Source organism: Trichoderma ghanense (assembly GCF_004382785.1).
Source record: "Trichoderma ghanense strain CCMA-1212 chromosome Unknown scaffold_3, whole genome shotgun sequence".
Taxonomy (NCBI): domain Eukaryota; kingdom Fungi; phylum Ascomycota; class Sordariomycetes; order Hypocreales; family Hypocreaceae; genus Trichoderma; species Trichoderma ghanense.
The window spans coordinates 69,563-86,507 of record NW_027395666.1 but is presented as its reverse complement, the minus strand read 5'-3'; the positions used below and the strand labels follow the sequence as shown (position 1 = coordinate 86,507).

Sequence of the window (16,945 nt, the reverse complement as noted above, 5' to 3'; positions counted from 1 at the left end):
CAGGAGATCAGTCTATCAGACACGATACCAAGGCCCGGAATCCCAGATCTAGGGATCAGTAGGAGCAGTCCAACGTGCTTGCTCACCTTACCTAGTACTTGTACAGCCTCTCTCCATCCTCCCGCCATCGTACATCCGAGCCGTCGCAATCTGGGTTTCGCCCCGACAACAGCTCGACTGCTCAACCAGAGAGCCGTCAGGTGCTACTCGAGTCCTTTGTTATTCTTTCCCCTTCGGCGCACTCGGCACGCTGAAAACCGCGACTTGCAGAGTATCACATCAACCAGGAACACCTTTTCTTTTAAACACTCTGGTCTACTCGCCTTGCATTGCACCCCAAATCACGCGAAAGAAGACGACTACTCCTGTTCCTAACCGTTGGATATCTATTGTGCTTGCTCTGGGTCCGACACAGGTATCCCAGTCGTATCGGATACTGTTTGCCGGATCCTGACCCCGAAGACTTGTCATCCGATGACCTGGAATAGCAACTAGCGTCCTTGGCCTTCGCAATGCTGAGCGACAACCGCATGCGAGCGAGCCTGCAGGTGGCTCCCCTGGAGCTCACCAAATCTCGGTCTGGAGAGGCAAACAATGGCTCTTCCTCGCACGACCGGGCCCCCAAAGGCGAATCAAGTTTGGACAGTTCAAATCTGCGCTCGCACATTACACCGCCCGTGACTCCTCATGGCTCGCAGGAGGATCTCAGTTCTCGACCGGAATCTCATATACCGCCCGTCTTCCACAACTTTCTCCGCGCCTTTTATCCCTTTCACCCGACTCTCGCAATGTCCGATTCAAGCGTCACTCTGCCACTGGACGAAGGAGACGTTGTTTTAGTACACTCGATCCACACCAACGGTTGGGCGGATGGAACGCTGCTGGCTTCAGGCGCAAGGGGATGGCTTCCGACCAACTACTGCGAGGCGTATGAGCCCGAGGAAATGCGAAATCTCCTGAAAGCATTGCTCAACTTCTGGGATCTGCTGCGTATCACGACCATTGACGAGGGGCACATGTTTCAAAGCCAGGATTTCATGAAAGGCCTCATTGGCGGAGTGCGATATCTGCTGGCAAGTCCTCCTGCCACCCATCATTGCAGCTTTTGTCTGTGATGTAGTAGTGCTGACATGTTCCGTGTAGGAGCGCACCCAGTGCTTAAATCGAGAGTCTATCCTCATTCAGCGACGTGACGCTCTACGGAGGTGCCGCAAATCACTTCTTTCAGAGCTCTCCTCGCTTGTCAAGACGTCAAAGCAGCTCCAGGACCTACAACTAGTGGCGTTGGACTTCCCCGAAGAGATCAACGACATAGTGGACCAGATGATATTAAAAGCATTCAGAATCATCACCAAGGGGGTTCGGTTCCTTGATGTTATGGACGATGATAGGCGAGCTCACTCTTCTTCGCTCACAACCGAACCTTTGCCCCCAGTGATTGAGGAGACGTGCGTTCCTCCTACACCTCCCGCGGACAGGGCAGCATTTGGCGAGGCGACACCAGCCGGAACGGATGGCCGTGCTTCTGCCAGCGCAGCCGCTGGGGATGCTGCTTCTCGTGCCTCTGGTGAGACCAACACCGTCGTTCGACCGGCGCAAAGCAACCGCTGGAGCAAGCGACTATCATCCCTGAACGCGCAGAGCGGCCCTCATTCACGTCCTCACTCCCAAGCCAGCGTAAACCGCCTCTCCACGAACATGGCCCACAGACTGTCACTGGCTGGACCGTCTCCGCTTTCTCGCCCTCATCACCTGGTATCTGAGCGCCTCAGTAAAAGTCATGACAAGTTTCTTTCGCATCTTGGCTCGTTTATTGGTCGTTTGCATCTGCAGTCTCAGTCACGACCTGAACTTGCGACTGCCATCAAGCAATCCGCCATTTCTGGTGGAGAACTCCTGGCAGTCGTAGATGCAGTTTGTGCGCAAAGCAGCTCCATGATTGGCCCATTGGGGTTGTCACGGGGGGCTTTGCTCGAGCGTATCCAGGAACTGGTGTTTGCTGCTCGAGATACTCTCGCGAATGCGGAAATAGAGGGGGCTGATATAATCCTGCCGCAGGATAACACCCTCATGCTCATGTCCGCGACAGGCTGTGTGAGAGCAGCTGGCGAATGCGTTGCACTGACAAAGGGTGTGATTGAGAGATCAGGAGATTTCGAACTCGAGTCTGAGGGCAACGCTCTTCAATTAGACCTTAGCGTTTTGGATGCTACGGCGACAAGGTCAAGGACGCCGTCGGTTGCGGAGAGGTCCGACGTTGCCAGCATTGCCGGCTCTGCCCATACCACGGAGTCGATAAGCTCTTCCGCCAGGCGGCCAAGTGTCGCAGCACTTGACAAGCCTCTACCTCGAGTCCCCGAAAGCCAGCCTGACGAAGAAACCACCCCCCAGGCCCAATCTCCCAAGACGTCTCGGCCTTCCTCGGCCGCGGAAGGGGGTACATCTAGTCCAGCATCCTCTGCGACATCCGTTGGCCGAACACTCCCCCCGTTGCCCAGACTGACCACCACTCCCATGCCCTCCCAGAGTGCGGATGACAACGGTTCTGCCCGTGGGCAGGATCCCCATTCCTCCTTCGATAGCATGGCTGGCTCTAGTGCTGGCAGCAGCACGACCTACATGAGCAGGGATTCAGAAGTCAGCCTCGTGTCCCAGACTTCAACACGCGCCACTACCCCTGATCATACGACAGTTCCCCGGAGCCAACCTTCCATCTCTGAATTGAGCGCTACGGGAAGCGCCCATTCCACCCACGACGAGGATGCCGACGATGTCGAGTCGAAGTTATTAATGAAGACATATGCCCATGAGCTCGTTTTCAACAAAGAAGGCCAGGTAACTGGCGGCACACTGCCGGCATTAGTCGAGCGCTTGACCACGCATGAAGCCACCCCTGATGCCACATTCGTCTCAACCTTCTATCTGACCTTCAGGCTTTTCTGCACGCCCGTACAGTTGACGGAGGCGCTCATTGACCGATTTGAATACGCGGCGGAATCACCCAAAACGTCAAGCCCTGTCCGTCTGCGGGTATATAATGCCTTCAAGGGCTGGCTTGAATCGCATTGGCGTGACCAGGCCGACCGTGACGCGCTGAAGCTCATCATCCCCTTTGCAGAGGAGCGCCTCAACTCGGTATTGCCATCTGCCGGCACTCGATTGTTGGAATTAGCGAACCGCGTATCTGGGGAGGGCGCGCTGGTGCCTCGGCTTGTGTCCTCCATGGGTAAGGCCAACACAGCCATCGGCCAATATGTACCAGCAGAACTGCCACTGCCCTCTCCCATCCTTTCGAAGGGTCAGATGAACACGCTGCACTCCTTCAAGACCGGCAGCGCCGCACCAACCATACTCGACTTTGACCCACTGGAGCTCGCTCGTCAGATAACTATCAAGCAGATGAACATCTTTTGCTCTATCCTGCCAGAGGAGCTCTTGGCCTCACAGTGGATGAAGAAGGGTGGAGTGGATGCTCCCAATGTCAAGGCCATGTCCTCATTATCCACAGACTTGTCCAACATGGTTGCCGAGACGATACTCCAGCATAGCGAGCTCAAAAAACGGGCAGCCATCATCAAGCAGTGGATCAAAATTGCACAGCAATTCCTGGAGCTACACAACTACGATGGCCTGATGGCCATTATCTGCACACTTAACAGCAGCACCATCACTCGCCTGCGCAAGACTTGGGATGCGATATCACAGAGGCGGAAGGACGCTCTCCGCAGCTTACAGGACATTGTGGAGCCATCGCAGAACAACAAAGTCCTTCGCACCAAGCTACATGACCATGTCCCCCCTTGCCTGCCCTTCCTTGGTATGTATCTGACCGACTTGACGTTTGTCGACATTGGCAACCCGTCAACGAAGCAAGTATCGCTGGGCAGCGAATCCGAGGAAGACGGCGGAGGAGGCTTGACCGTTGTCAACTTTGACAAGCACACCCGGACAGCCAAGATAATCGGCGAGCTTCAGCGATTTCAGATCCCTTACCGGCTGACGGAGCTGCCTGAGATGCAGGAATGGCTGTCCGCGCAGTTTCAGCTCATCCGCGAAGGGGACCATGGCAACGTCCAAGTGACATACTATCGAAAGAGCCTCTTGCTTGAGCCTCGCGAAACGGCAGCGAGACGAGACTCTGAAACGCCGGCCGGGCCTGCGACGGTATCAGCACCATCTGGCCGGACAGATCTCTTTGGCTGGATGACGCGAAGTGGCCAGAGTTCTACACCAACACAATCATGAAAAGATCAAGAACTACTGTCTCATGGCGGCCTCTCGTCTGACCCTCGATTTGGGAAATGATGATATCTCGAAACCTCACATACCTGCCTCTACGCACATATACATTTCTAACTACATTTGATTCGATACCCTGTCATTGTTTCTGGTTATTTTCTGCTTCATCCGGAAGGGCGGACACTCATCCTTGAACGCTCTGATTAGCGTTACAACGCTTATTTATCTGAGCAGATGTTAAAAGTTTCGCCGCGGTGGAAAGCTCCAAATCAAAGGAATCCCTATAACGCTATTAAGGGCTTCGTCCTAGAAGATGACGTCTCTGGATGTGTCTGTTTTCTTTCACCTCGAGGACGAGGATTGTTGATTATGGGGGAGAGTTTCGGGGAGGTGTTTTGCTTCGTCGCTCTCAACCCCTCTCGCTGCATGATGTAATTCTTCTTTTGTTTCTCTCGTTCTGTTCGTGGGTGGGACGTGGTGGTGGCAACGGAGTTGGCAACTCTGCTTTCGTTTTCTTTCATCGGGTAGATTGGGCGTTGGAACACAAAAGGGCTTGATATGGAACAAGTCTGACTGATTGAGATGATAATGATCTGTCCTTTCTTTGCGAGTTATTGGGAAGAAGTGCGAAACGCAGACATGTGAAGCAGTCATGGGAGGCGTCATGATGGGATGAGGTGGGCTGCGGGCATGGAATGGTTTTGCGTACATGGAGTTTGAATCTGTACTGGATGGCATATTACACCATGCTAGAGTGAAGAGAAACGAATTTTGAATCCACGTTGGCAAACAAAGAGATGAGAGGGTTGATTGTGACGAGTAGCCTCGACCCGCTACATGTCGGCGCTTAAAGCATGGATGCACATGTCACGAGGAACGAGGAACGAGGCAAGCAGCGCTGAGATGGCGATGCACATGGATGTAACCCTGTACACGTGGCGGACATGGCAAACGCATGGCATGTACAGGTAAGGTAAGTTGGAGATGGTGGGATGGAACATACAGAGCCATGGAGATGAAAATACGTCGAATGCTTGACCACATGTTTAGCCTTGCGCGAGTCGCCGGGATGCTGGAGCACCCTACTATGTTATCGCTCGAGCCTCGGAAGCAGACGATGTGTAGGGAGGACGTATGTGGTCTGTACAAACACAGGCAGAGCAGACGCCGGGAGAAGGGAATCCAACGTTGGAACGAGCCGATTGGGGAGGTTAGGGAGGGTTAGGTAACGTATTGGATTGGGCTGGTGGGACCTGGGATTGTTGCTTCGTTTGTTGCGAAGGGGCGGTTAGGAGTTTGATAAGGACTCGGGATGTGAGGGGGTGGTTTGGAGATAAGGTAAGGTGAGGATAGGTAGAAACAAGTAGGATAGGATTGTTGGGTAGGATGAGCTGAAGATGATGAACATGGGCTGTGAAATGGTATCGTCTTCAATACACATCTTGATGATAGAATGACGACGTTCATGTCTACTACTGGGTATCGACAGCTGATGGGAGCGGTGGCATGTCTCAGTTCCGTAGAAGCTGAAAAGGAGAAGCTACGCTCTTGGGTTCGGTCGTTGGTCTTGCGAGCCGGATGTAACATTTCTTCAAGGCAAGGGACTATGGAGCAGATCCATGCTCGTGCAGAGCAGGTGCTCAGATAAGTCGACGGCTACTGACTGTACCGAGGACTCCGGCTGGAACGCCTCATCGTCAATCTGGGCCATGTACTCACACACTTCTGGTAAGATACCTGAGGTAGCATTATTTGATCAGCCATGGGCCACACACCATATGATAAGGGTGTAGTGTGTTGTGTATCTAGGTAAGGTTTATTATATGTAGGATCTGTTTTTGCTTTGGCTGCCGGAGACGTATGCTGTGAATCGGGGTGGTGGGTTGTGAGGTGGGTAATGGCGGCTAGTCGGTTTCCGGGAGCAGCTGGAATATAGATTGCTGCCCGAAAGGGAGCAGAAAACTAATATGGACGTGAAAGTTGTGATAAGGCGTGTTGTCATGTTAATACCATGTCGTTGATGCGGTCGGAGAAGGCGAGTGGAGGGCTTCTTTCACACTCTGTGGGAGAGAGGAAGCCATTCGACCACTACCTGACTTCACAGCTGCTACTCCATACATGAAGAACTACAACTTTGTCCGTACGAAATACATTGACACTGTTATGGGGAGAGAGCCGGGGCCCCGCGAAAGCATGTAGAGTGGAGAGGCCTGCAATCAGCGTTTGGCGGCACCAAAGCATTGGATTGGTGGTGGTGGTAGTGGTAGCATGTACAAGAGACTGTCACGAGCGAGACTTGAATGCGGCCATGCCCAACACGAGGGGCGGCGACCTCTGTCTGCATGGCTGCGCTTTGTCTATACCTGTAACATTGGGCATGTCCTGTCACTGGCAATCACCGGCAAGCAGGCAGGGGGGTCCTCAAGCGTTCGCTCATGGGGCCGAGCTGAGGCTGGACTGGAGCCTGATCGAGTGCTAGCAGGCGAGATCGCAGAGATTCCACGTCGTCTTGAAATTACGGATCATGGAGTTCTGGAGTGGAATCCCATGCAGTTAGTCAGCCGAGCCGGGCAAGGCTCCCCTCCCCTGTTGACTTGGTTCCCGCTACTAGCAGGAAGGTAGATCCGAGGGACGAGGGAACGTTACATGGACAATCTAGGCCCCATTCGGAACGTTTTTAGAAGACATAACCAAAAAATGGAAGAAGGACGAGACGGGATCTCGTTTGCCTTTGTGTGTGTGCGTGTGTGGCTGCTGGCAATGGCGCTCGGCTTCTCGCAGGCGGGTGACCTGTAGCGCCTGGGCAAGCGTCCTGGCGGCGGCGCTGGTGCGATCGAGAAGCGCCCGAGGAAGGAATTCGGAGGCTTTGGGGGGTTGACGGTGAATGACAGAGGCTCTCGCGGATCTGTATTGCGTAATACTGCGTGCATGTTCCCAGCAGAGAAATTCCCTGGGATTACTTGTGATGTTGTGTGTGCTGGAGTTCGTTGTTCAGTCGCTTACAGAGTGTAAGCCCTTGATAACCGAAGAAGCAGCGATAGCCCTGGATGAGCACTCGATCTCCATCCTGTGCTAACAGGCCCTTATCTACTGCTATTACCTCGTACATACTTGCCTCTCCCCATCTCCATGCCGAAGCGCGCCCCGCCCCGGACCTTTTACCCTCCTCAGGCGCACCTCTCTCGCGGCACGGCACATCTTTGAGAGAATCTGGACAACGGTTGAACGGGCCACTGAGAGCAAGAGACAGGGGTCGCGGGCCATGCAGCCGCCAATGCGCTTCTGGGGGCGGTGGCGGACGCCTCGATCTGGGTCGGGCTTCACAAGGGCCAACCAGCGGCCGGGGCCATTCGGGCCTTCACCCGCGAGCTGACAAGTTGCGCTTTGGCTCGCGGTCCAGGGGGGAGGGGATTGGGGGATTCACTGGCTGTAGACAGTCGCTTCCCCGGAACATTTGTCTGTCAGCCTGTCTGATGACTTGAGCAAACCCCCCCGGTTCCGCCTATGATACATACTCTTACAGGACAGGATGGACATGCGATACGAACCGCAGCTTTCGATACGGGAGCGTGGCGTGCCTGCGAGGATGCCGGGGTTGATGTGCTATCGACACCGTTCTTTTGGAGCAACAGCCGTCGATACGGGGACTAGCGGGTAGGTAGCTGGCTCTCTGGATGCTCGGCTGGGTGCAGAGGACAATCCGAGCACTGGACAACAACCACGAGACATCGCTCTTTGTTCCAGACAGCACTCTTCCAACTGAACTGCGACGCCACCACAGCTGCCGATAGCCATGCCACCACACCCACAGACAAACATGGAGGACAGCCTCAAGACGCTCCCTTGCTCGGGCCCTACCCCAAGAAGTGAAGGTTTGCCTGCATCTGCTGCTAGGACGCATTGGTCACAAGGCCGTCCATTCGCGGGATCACAACCTCACTGCAGGAAGGAGATATCAGACGCGACATGGGGTTGCATGGCTGCTTGGCCAATGTACGGTGCCCACGCCTTGTCGAGGCCAACGCAGGTGTCCAGTCGCAGTCCGGGAGGCGTCGAAAGGATGCATCGCTATCTGCCTCCCGTGTTCGCCTCCGTACGAGAGTTGTGCTCGTGCTGACACACCTCATCAGCATTGCATCCTATTTGCCTACTTGCCTGGCGACTAGCATGTCCCTCCTGTTCAACACGCAAATCCTATCGACAGGTATACGCATCTTCTCACGAGAATCGACTCGCAGCCATTCTTCAGAGTCGCGTGCTGCTTGCGGCGGGATAGCCGAGTGGCGCTGCTCCACCTCACGGATCCTCGCTCATCAAAAATAAAGCGTGGCGTGGCTAGACCCTGGTCTCCGTTCTTATTTTCCCCTCTATTTTCTTTATCAATACATTCCTTTTTCGTCTGGTGACGGACGACTGTAAGTTTTTCCGCCTGAGATATGGAGTGGACACGGCCGCCTTGCTCGCCTTGCCTAGCCGTCGCTTTGCATCATGCCATCCGTCCGCTGTCAGAAGAGCGTCCATACGAAGTCGAAGGCCCTATCTTGATAGCATCAGCGTCTCGTTACACATGCAATTCCTTCCGAGGCCGGGAGAAAAAAAAAGACGTCTATTCTTAGCAAATGTCGTGTTATGTGTCGGTCAAACCACCACACCACATGCCAGTCAACTCGCTGTCTCTCATATCTGGCTGGCTAGCCGCTCCGTTGCTCTAGCAAACGAAGCTTGTTGTTGTTGTTGGCAATGGCAGGCCCGGCCATAGCCTCTTTTTCCGTCGTCGTCTGGGGTTATGGAATACTGGCTCAGCGTTTTGCTGCTGGATCTGGCTCGTCGGCTCGTTCCAGGCGTCGTTTTGCTATCTCGTCGAGCGTCGTCCTGGTTCCAATCTTCTAGTACATATTACGAGCACTAGTCAGCGCCCTTCCCACATTCCCGATTGTCACGTAGCTTGTGATGCAACCTTTCTCTTATCCACCTCGTTACTGACCCAAGCGACCCCTGCTCATCCGGCCCGGGGCTCTCCAAGGTGGTATTAGCCAACCAGGCTCGAGCACCGCACGCTTTCGCGCATCTGGCCGCCTCTCTCTGGGCTGCTACCAACGCCCCGGGATCCACGTTGTATGCACTTGTACGAGGCTACTCGACAGGTTACGGAGCAGGCAAAGCAGGTACCGCGCTGCTCTCTCGCTGCCGGTGCCGCTACTTTAGCAGCCACCCGGTGTTGGTGGGTTTGACTCCTATTATCTCGTACAGAGTACGGGGTCTGGAGTACTCACGCGCACACACACAACACACACACCTCGACGCAGGCCTGTGTCCGTACGGTACCAGCACACGAATCCTTCTCTGCCCGTTACGACCTGAATGCTGGCGATTTGTGGTGTGACCTGTGGCCCTTGATCCTCCCCCCCAGCTCGTCTCCGCACCAACCTAGCGCTCGCTGGCCGTCCGTCCATCCACTTGGCAGCTAGTAATCGAAGGTGGTTTGCTCGACGGCTAGTTGAGCTACCTGGACTGCGTCTGTTCCATCCCCTGGAGCAATTGGGGATGGGGTAGCCCTGCCGATACTACCCTCCCAGTGGTGGCCGTCAGATCTGCGCGACCTTCATATATCCTCAGGGCCCCCGGATTTGCTTCCAGGTCTCTCTCCTGTCCGAGCTTTCTTCTTCACTGTCCGCTCCCAATTGTCGCCTTTGTTCCACGGCCTCGGGTCTCTTCTCGGTGGAACACGCGTGCGCAGCTCGCCCCAAAGACAGAGCGCTCGGCCTTCCCTGTGAGCGTTCCCTCGACTGAGTTTGCTATCAGTGCGAGGCTTCGACAGCAAAATAAAAGCCTTTTCCACGCTATCAATTGGGGAAGCAGAGCCAACCCTTCACCATGGCTGACGACGAGAAACACGCTGCGGACCCTGCTCCGGAGGTCGCCCCCGTCGACTCCTACGCGGCCGCTCAGAACGGCGCCGAGTATGTTGACCGGCCCGCCGGCTGGATCTACAAGGGCTACCGGATCTTTGGCAAGGAAGTCTACTATGCCTCACCCCGAGTCCAGCTGCTGCTGGTCGCCCTCGTGTGCTTCCTCTGCCCCGGCATGTACAACTCCCTGACCGGCCTGGGAGGCGGTGGTCAAGTCGACCCCACGGCCCAGGACCACGCCTCCGTCGCCCTGTACAGCACCTTCGCCGTTGTCGGTTTCTTCTCCGGTACCTTCGCCAACCGTCTTGGTCTCCGCCTCACTATCGGCATCGGTGGTCTCGGATACTGCATCTACAGCGCCTCTTTCCTCAGCTACAACCACAACAAGAACATTGGCTTCGTCATCTTCGCCGGTGCCTTCCTCGGTGTTTGCGCCGGTCTGCTCTGGACCGCTCAGGGTGCTGTCATGATGTCGTACCCCCCTGAGGAGAAGAAGGGCCGCTACATTTCTACCTTCTGGATCATCTTCAACCTGGGTGCTGTCATTGGATCTTTGGTGCGTTTGCTCTTGAGGCCCCTTCTGATTCACCAATGACCTTCAATGTCTTCTGTGCTAACTAATACGATTCTAGATTCCTCTGGCCCAAAACATCCACAGCCACACCGGCACTGTCAGCGATGGCACCTATGCTGCCTTCATCGTTCTCATGTTCCTTGGCTTGGTCCTCTCATTCTTCCTGCTGGACGCCAATAAGGTCATTCGTGAGGATGGCACCAAGATCGTCCTGATGAAGAACCCCTCGTGGACGACCGAGTTCAAGGGCCTCTGGGAGACCATGTACAACGCACCCTATGTCCTTCTCCTCTTCCCCATGTTCTTCGCCTCCAACATCTTCTACACCTACCAGAACAACGACATGAATGCCGCCGCCTTCAACATCCGCACTCGTGCTCTCAACAACCTGCTCTACTGGCTCGCTCAGATCATTGGTGCCGTCATCAACGGCTTTGCTCTGGATTACTCTGGCGTTAGCCGCAGCGTCCGTGCCAAGGCATCCTTCGTCTTCCTGTTCGTCCTCACCTTTGCCATCTGGGGTGGTGGATACGCCTGGCAGAAGATTCAGCCGAGCCGCAGCGTTGTCTCTGCGCCCGACTACGAGTCCCACAAGATTGACTGGGAGGATGGCGGCAAGCTCTTCATCGGCCCCATGTTCCTGTACTTCTTCTATGGCTTCTACGATGCTATCTGGCAGACCAACATCTACTGGTGGATGGGCTCATTGTCCAACTCTGGTCGCAAGGCCGCCAACATGGCTGGTGAGTTTTTTTCCCCCACTCTCTGCAAGTTTTACCCATCGACACATGTACTGACTACGGCGGCAATAGGTTTCTACAAGGCCTTCCAGTCCGCCGGTGCTGCCATCTTCTGGCGCCTGGATGCCCTCGGCACCTCTTACGACACCATGTTCGCCGCCACCTGGGGTGTCCTTGCCGGCTCCCTGGTGCTGGCCGCGCCCGTCGTCTTCTACAAGATCAAGGACCACGTCTCGATTGAGGAGGATCTGAAGTTCAGTGACGAGACAATCGAGGATGTCGTCGTTGGTGCTAACAAGACCACCGATGTGTAGATTTGTGGAGGGAGAGGGATGGTTTATAATGACTTTTTGGTCGGGCGGAGAGCTCGACTGTTTGACGACTGTGAAGCGTTTCCGAACGTGTTGATGCTGCTGATTTAAATGATTTAATGCAAGGCTCTCAGCAAGCCTCCTATTCCCATGTATTTAAATTCAATACCAAGGACATGTTGTTTCTGTGGAGCATTTTGATCGTTTTTGTCGTGTTACTGCGTGCCTCTGGGATGTGGCTGGGAACTGGGACGAGAATAGCGGTTGATAAGATGGAGTTGACATCGTCGCTGTGGAAGCCATGCTGTATGCGTTGTTGACCAATATTATGAGAATGATGTAACAAGAATGAAGGGGTACTTGTACGTCACACATGGTTATCATGTGAATAGGCGTCTTAAGCAAAGTAAAGACACCCAGAATCCGAACCTCCTTGGCAATGTCTCAGTGGCTTCACGCTGCTCTACAGACCAGGCGCTTACACGGCGCGTCGAGAGCGGCTACATGTATGAAAGCTCGGCTGCCTCCGGGCTGTATTGCTTCACCGTCTCACCCGGTAGGACAGCAGCAATCTGTAACCTACTCCAAATAGGCCCAGCTGTACAAACTGAGACCTTACAAGCCTATGAAACCAACCTGAAGTCGAGCCTGTGGCACTTGGTCCGTCCTTCGTGATCTCATTCATGTTGCTCACATTGGCGCCTGCGCGACTTACATAAGCCCGAGCGTCGTTTGTGCGCGGCTATCAATTGGACGAGAGCTCTCGACGTCTGCAACAGCTTTTCGAGCTCATTCATCATGAGATGAAGCATTGCTATGGCAAGCTCCGTCCAGGGAGTGGTTTGTACGCCGCGTGATGATTATGTGCAGGAAAGAAATGTCTCCGGAGTTGCTGCGTGAGGTACGAATACGAAGCCGCCTCTCGTGATGCGCTGCTTGACAGGGAACGCCATGCACATGCGATCTCGTGAGGCAATGCCGGACGTTTTGGTGGGCTGGTGAGCGTTGCCGATTGTCGCCAAGCATCATGCAACGACCAGTCGATAGACTGTTCTCTCCAGGCAGGCTGTGCTCGATGAGTTTAAGGCACATCTTGTGGGTGCAGCAAGTACGTCATGATGCCGCGACAGCATCGTTGTTTCGTTTCACCTGACGGCGCTTCACCAGCTCCCTCCTCGGCGTTTGCCGACCAAAGAACTCTCCGACATCAGCCAGCAACCGCCTCCCAACACACGGCAGCCAAGCGGATCGTCGGTAGCCACGGCATCTGGCAGCTCCGGGGGCTTGTGTTTGCCCTCACGGGCAAGTCTGAGGTTGTGCCTGATGCGGCACCATGCCTTGCTCTGACTGGCTGAATGCCCCCGACAACCGTGGCGCTTAGACCGATCCACAGGGCGAGCATGGGTTGATTGAGTCTCTTCTCTTGTCGAATCGACGGCCTCCGGAGTGCTATTTTGGATCACAGTCCACGGAGAGTTGAAGGGACGTGAATGAGGGAAAGGGAAGAGTTGTGTGTTTGCAAGGGAAAACTGGGAGATGTGCGCTTGGCTTGATGCCCTTGTTTGCGCCAAACTGGGTTGTCAGTTTCCGTTCACTCACTTCTTGGGCCTGGCAGTGGTTTTCTTCTTATTGTCGTGCTTGCGCTGCTATTGTTTTTCACTGCTTTGTCCTTTACCATTCACTCTCTTCTCAATTGTCATTCAATCACGATGCATGAATAGATACTTCTTTTCCTTCTGTTCAGTCTCCTTTGTCTTTTTTTCTTCTTTTCCTTTCGGTATCATCTTTCCTTTTCCTAGGGGTTTCATCTACGGTTCTCTTCTTTCTCTAGATTCCATTTCCAGACTTCTTCTACTATCTGCTCTTTTACAACTTCAAACGGCCGGCCGTCACGAATATCTCGACTCTCATTACGCCTTTCAACGCCACTCATCATTTCTTTCGCCGCATCCGCTGTTTGACAGATCCGTTCTTCCATAATGTCTTTTCCTCGCACGGGCGATAATCCGCCGCGATTTCCTCATGTTCCAGACTCTCTCCGAATCGACGCCTTCGTTCCATCCATAGCTGAACGGATCATAGAGCCGCGCGCAGACACGGCTCCCTACATCACCCCGTATCTCAGTCTGCGCTCCCGGCTCTCGCAAGTATGGATCAACCGATGGACTGTCCTCATTGTCCTCGTCCTCGTCCGGACCATCATCTTGACCGGCCAGCTACACGACAACCTCGTGACTGCTGAGGCACAGGCTCTCTCTGCTTGCACCAAAGTCGAAGATCTGGGCAGCGCAATGGCTTCCATGCCTCATTATCTGTCTTCCGGAGTCAATGAGCTCGTTGCCATGGGTGTCGAAAAGACCGTCCACGGCATGGTGGAGATTCTCGACCTTGTCATCAGCGGCGTTGAGGGCATCATCATCTTCTACATCAATTTCCTTGCAGCCACATATACCTGTCTTATTACGGCCATGATACACGGGACTCTCGATGCGATTGGCAATGTCACTGAAGACGCGACAAAGGCGTACAACCGTCTGGTCAACGGCACTGTCGACGACATTAAGAAGATCGCCAATGCCTTGCAGAAAGGTATCGCCAACCTCACGTCGGATATTGAAGACTCAATCTTTGGCAGCGTGCTTCCCAAGATTCCCAAAGTCAACTTTACGAAACCCATCGACGAGCTGAAGAACTTCCAAATCAACACGACCGAGTTTGTCGGCGGTGTCCAGAAACTGAACGATGATATACCCACGTTCAAGGAGGTCCAGAACATGACTGAATCTGTCATCGCGTTTCCCTTCAATAAGCTTCGCGAAGCCCTGGACGAGAAATACGGAAGCTACGAATTCAACAGGAGCGCCTTTCCCCTTGCCGAAAAGCAGCAGATGACGTTCTGCTCCGACAACGACTCGCTGAACAATTTCTTTGACGGCCTGTTCAAGCTCGTGGCCAAGGCCCGTGTGGCCTTCATCGTCGTCTTCACCCTGGCGGCGGTGGGCGCCATGGTGCCCATGGCATGGCTGGAGATTCGTCGATGGCGGCGGCAGAAGGAACACACCAAGCTCGTCAGCGATAGCCAGCGCGACCCCATGGACGTCGTCTACACGGCCTCTCGGCCCTTTACGGCCGCATGGGGCCTTCGGTTCACCAGCAAGCTGAGTGGGAACAAGCAGATCCTCATCCGCTGGTGCATTGCATACGCCACGACACCGGCTGCCCTGTTCGTCCTTTCGCTCGCCCTCTCCGGTTTCTTTGCGTGCATATGCCAGGCCATCCTCCTCAGAGCCGTCGAAGAGAAGACACCTGCACTGAGGCAGGAGGTCGGCGCATTTGCGGATCACGTGGTGGAAAGCCTGCAGAACGTCTCTGACTCCTGGGCACGAGATGCCAACGATGTCATCAAAGGACTCAACGACGATATCAACGGTGATCTCCTCGACTATGTGAGCAACGCCACGGGGGCTGTCAACGACACAATCAACACGTTCATGGACAAGATGGAGGGCGGTCTGAATGCTGCGCTCAACGGCACCTTTCTCCTGGGCCCGGTCAAGTCGATCCTCCATTGTGTCATTGGGCTCAAGATTGAGAGCGTCCAGAAGGGGCTCACATGGGTGCACGACCACGCCCACGTTGAACTGCCCCTGTTCCCCAACGATACTTTCAGCGCGGGAGCCAACAGCTCTGTGGCTGGAGACTCGGAGCTCGGGAGCTTCCTGGCTTCTCCTTCATCCGCCTCGAGCGACGAGATTACCGAAGCTGTTGGACACGTCACCGGCTGGCTTCACGGCAGCTTGGTGCAAGAAGCCCTCATTTCCACGGGCATCTTCCTCGTCTACGTGATTGTCGTCCTCATTGGCGTGATACGGACACTTGTGGGGATGTCTGCACAGGACCGTGGCCGTGCTGAAGGAGGCATCCGCTACCCAACACAGGGTGAGACGCAGTTTGAGTCGCCTGCTGAGCGTTCGTGGTCTCAGGAGCCGCCGCCTCCTTGGGAGCCTTCTTCGAGCGGGAGCTCGGTGAGGAGTGGGAACAGCGAAAAGTTCATATACGGCGCGAGCCCAACGAAGCCGAGCATGAGGAGCAACAATCCGTATGATCGCTACGACGAAAAAAGCGGCTTCTGATGGAGTTGGTTCAGGAGGGGTGGCTAAGAGAAATGTGGCTTGGGGGAGGCCGTTGGCTTGGTAAAGGGGAGGGAGGGACGTTTTTTTCCTGGGGGTGATAATAATAGCTCATTGCTCGAGCTGGCTCGACGGGGTGAAAAAGGGACAAATCAGTTAAAAAATTGGCAAAAGAGGTATAGGGATCATGGAGGTCGGCGTCAGGGTATCCGAAGCCTCTTGATTTGATTTTTGACTTGAGCAAGGCTTGCTCCGTCTTATCTGCATCAAACTGCATCATGTATTAATTTCCATCTTTCCTTCTCTAGAGAGCAGCACAGTTGCGAAACCCAAAACAAGCACTTCCGTATTCATCTCATCCCGAATGCGATTTGAATAGCCGCGTCACGGTCCCCCTTTGACACACAAGCTCCATGGCTTCGGACTAGTCAGTGACAATGCGGAACGGCAAAGGAGGCGTTTTCTGGTGGCGACGCTGTCAGATCGGGAGCCATTGTGAATGGGGTACCGGCAGCAGCATGGTGTCCCGCACCCAAGAATCGAGAGTGTTGTCTACTTCTCGTCTTTTCCCCAGAAATTAATCAACGATGGCCTCTCTCCTCTGCTGCTTCTGCCTGCAAGGACCAAGTGCTGTGCCTACAGGGTCTACTTGCAGCGGAAAGGCAGCACGCACATACGCATCTGCATTGCATGACATCGCATGTTAGTAGTGACAAACAGACTCGTAAGAAACCTGAAGTTGTCAGAAACGCATGGGAACGGAATCTCGCTGTTGCTTGCTGCAGGGTATTGCCGCATTGGGCAATTCCGTCATGGCGGGGGTCCAACCATGCGGCTGCAGCTGCGGGAGGCGGGGTCTTTTCATGCAGGTGCAGCGTTTTCCGGGTGGCAGGAGCGAGAGGCGAAAATGCAGATGCAAGTGCAGGGTGCAGGTGCAGGTTGCAGCTGCAGTTTTGGAATGGAGGGGCGGACCGCATTTCTTCCGGGATCGGGGGCGGGCGGCGAAACAAGTATCAGATTTGTCGTCTAGACTAATAAATAC

General features: G+C 54.5%; 4 protein-coding genes across 4 annotated transcripts; all 4 read left to right on the top strand.

Moving 5' to 3' along the window:
- Positions 1-512: 512 nt before the first annotated feature.
- CCMA1212_003328 (Ras guanine nucleotide exchange factor A) lies at positions 513-4,245 on the top strand (the record flags this gene model as incomplete). Its single annotated transcript, XM_073700680.1, has 2 exons — positions 513-1,058; positions 1,144-4,245. 2 exons carry the CDS (start codon positions 513-515, stop codon positions 4,243-4,245), a joined length of 3,648 nt encoding a protein of 1,215 aa, XP_073560507.1.
- A 5,538-nt stretch (positions 4,246-9,783) lies between these two features.
- CCMA1212_003327 (uncharacterized protein) lies at positions 9,784-11,776 on the top strand (the record flags this gene model as incomplete). The annotated part of the gene is made up of 4 exons (XM_073700679.1): positions 9,784-9,788; positions 10,101-10,704; positions 10,781-11,465; positions 11,535-11,776. 4 exons carry the CDS (start codon positions 9,784-9,786, stop codon positions 11,774-11,776), a joined length of 1,536 nt encoding a protein of 511 aa, XP_073560506.1.
- Positions 11,777-12,724: 948 nt separating this feature from the next.
- Positions 12,725-13,128, top strand: CCMA1212_003326 (uncharacterized protein; the record flags this gene model as incomplete). The annotated part of the gene is made up of 3 exons (XM_073700678.1): positions 12,725-12,771; positions 12,835-12,881; positions 12,941-13,128. 3 exons carry the CDS (start codon positions 12,725-12,727, stop codon positions 13,126-13,128), a joined length of 282 nt encoding a protein of 93 aa, XP_073560505.1.
- Positions 13,129-13,752: 624 nt separating this feature from the next.
- Positions 13,753-15,906, top strand: CCMA1212_003325 (Plasma membrane fusion protein PRM1; the record flags this gene model as incomplete). The annotated part of the gene is made up of 1 exon (XM_073700677.1): positions 13,753-15,906. One exon carries the CDS (start codon positions 13,753-13,755, stop codon positions 15,904-15,906), a length of 2,154 nt encoding a protein of 717 aa, XP_073560504.1.
- Positions 15,907-16,945: the final 1,039 nt, after the last annotated feature.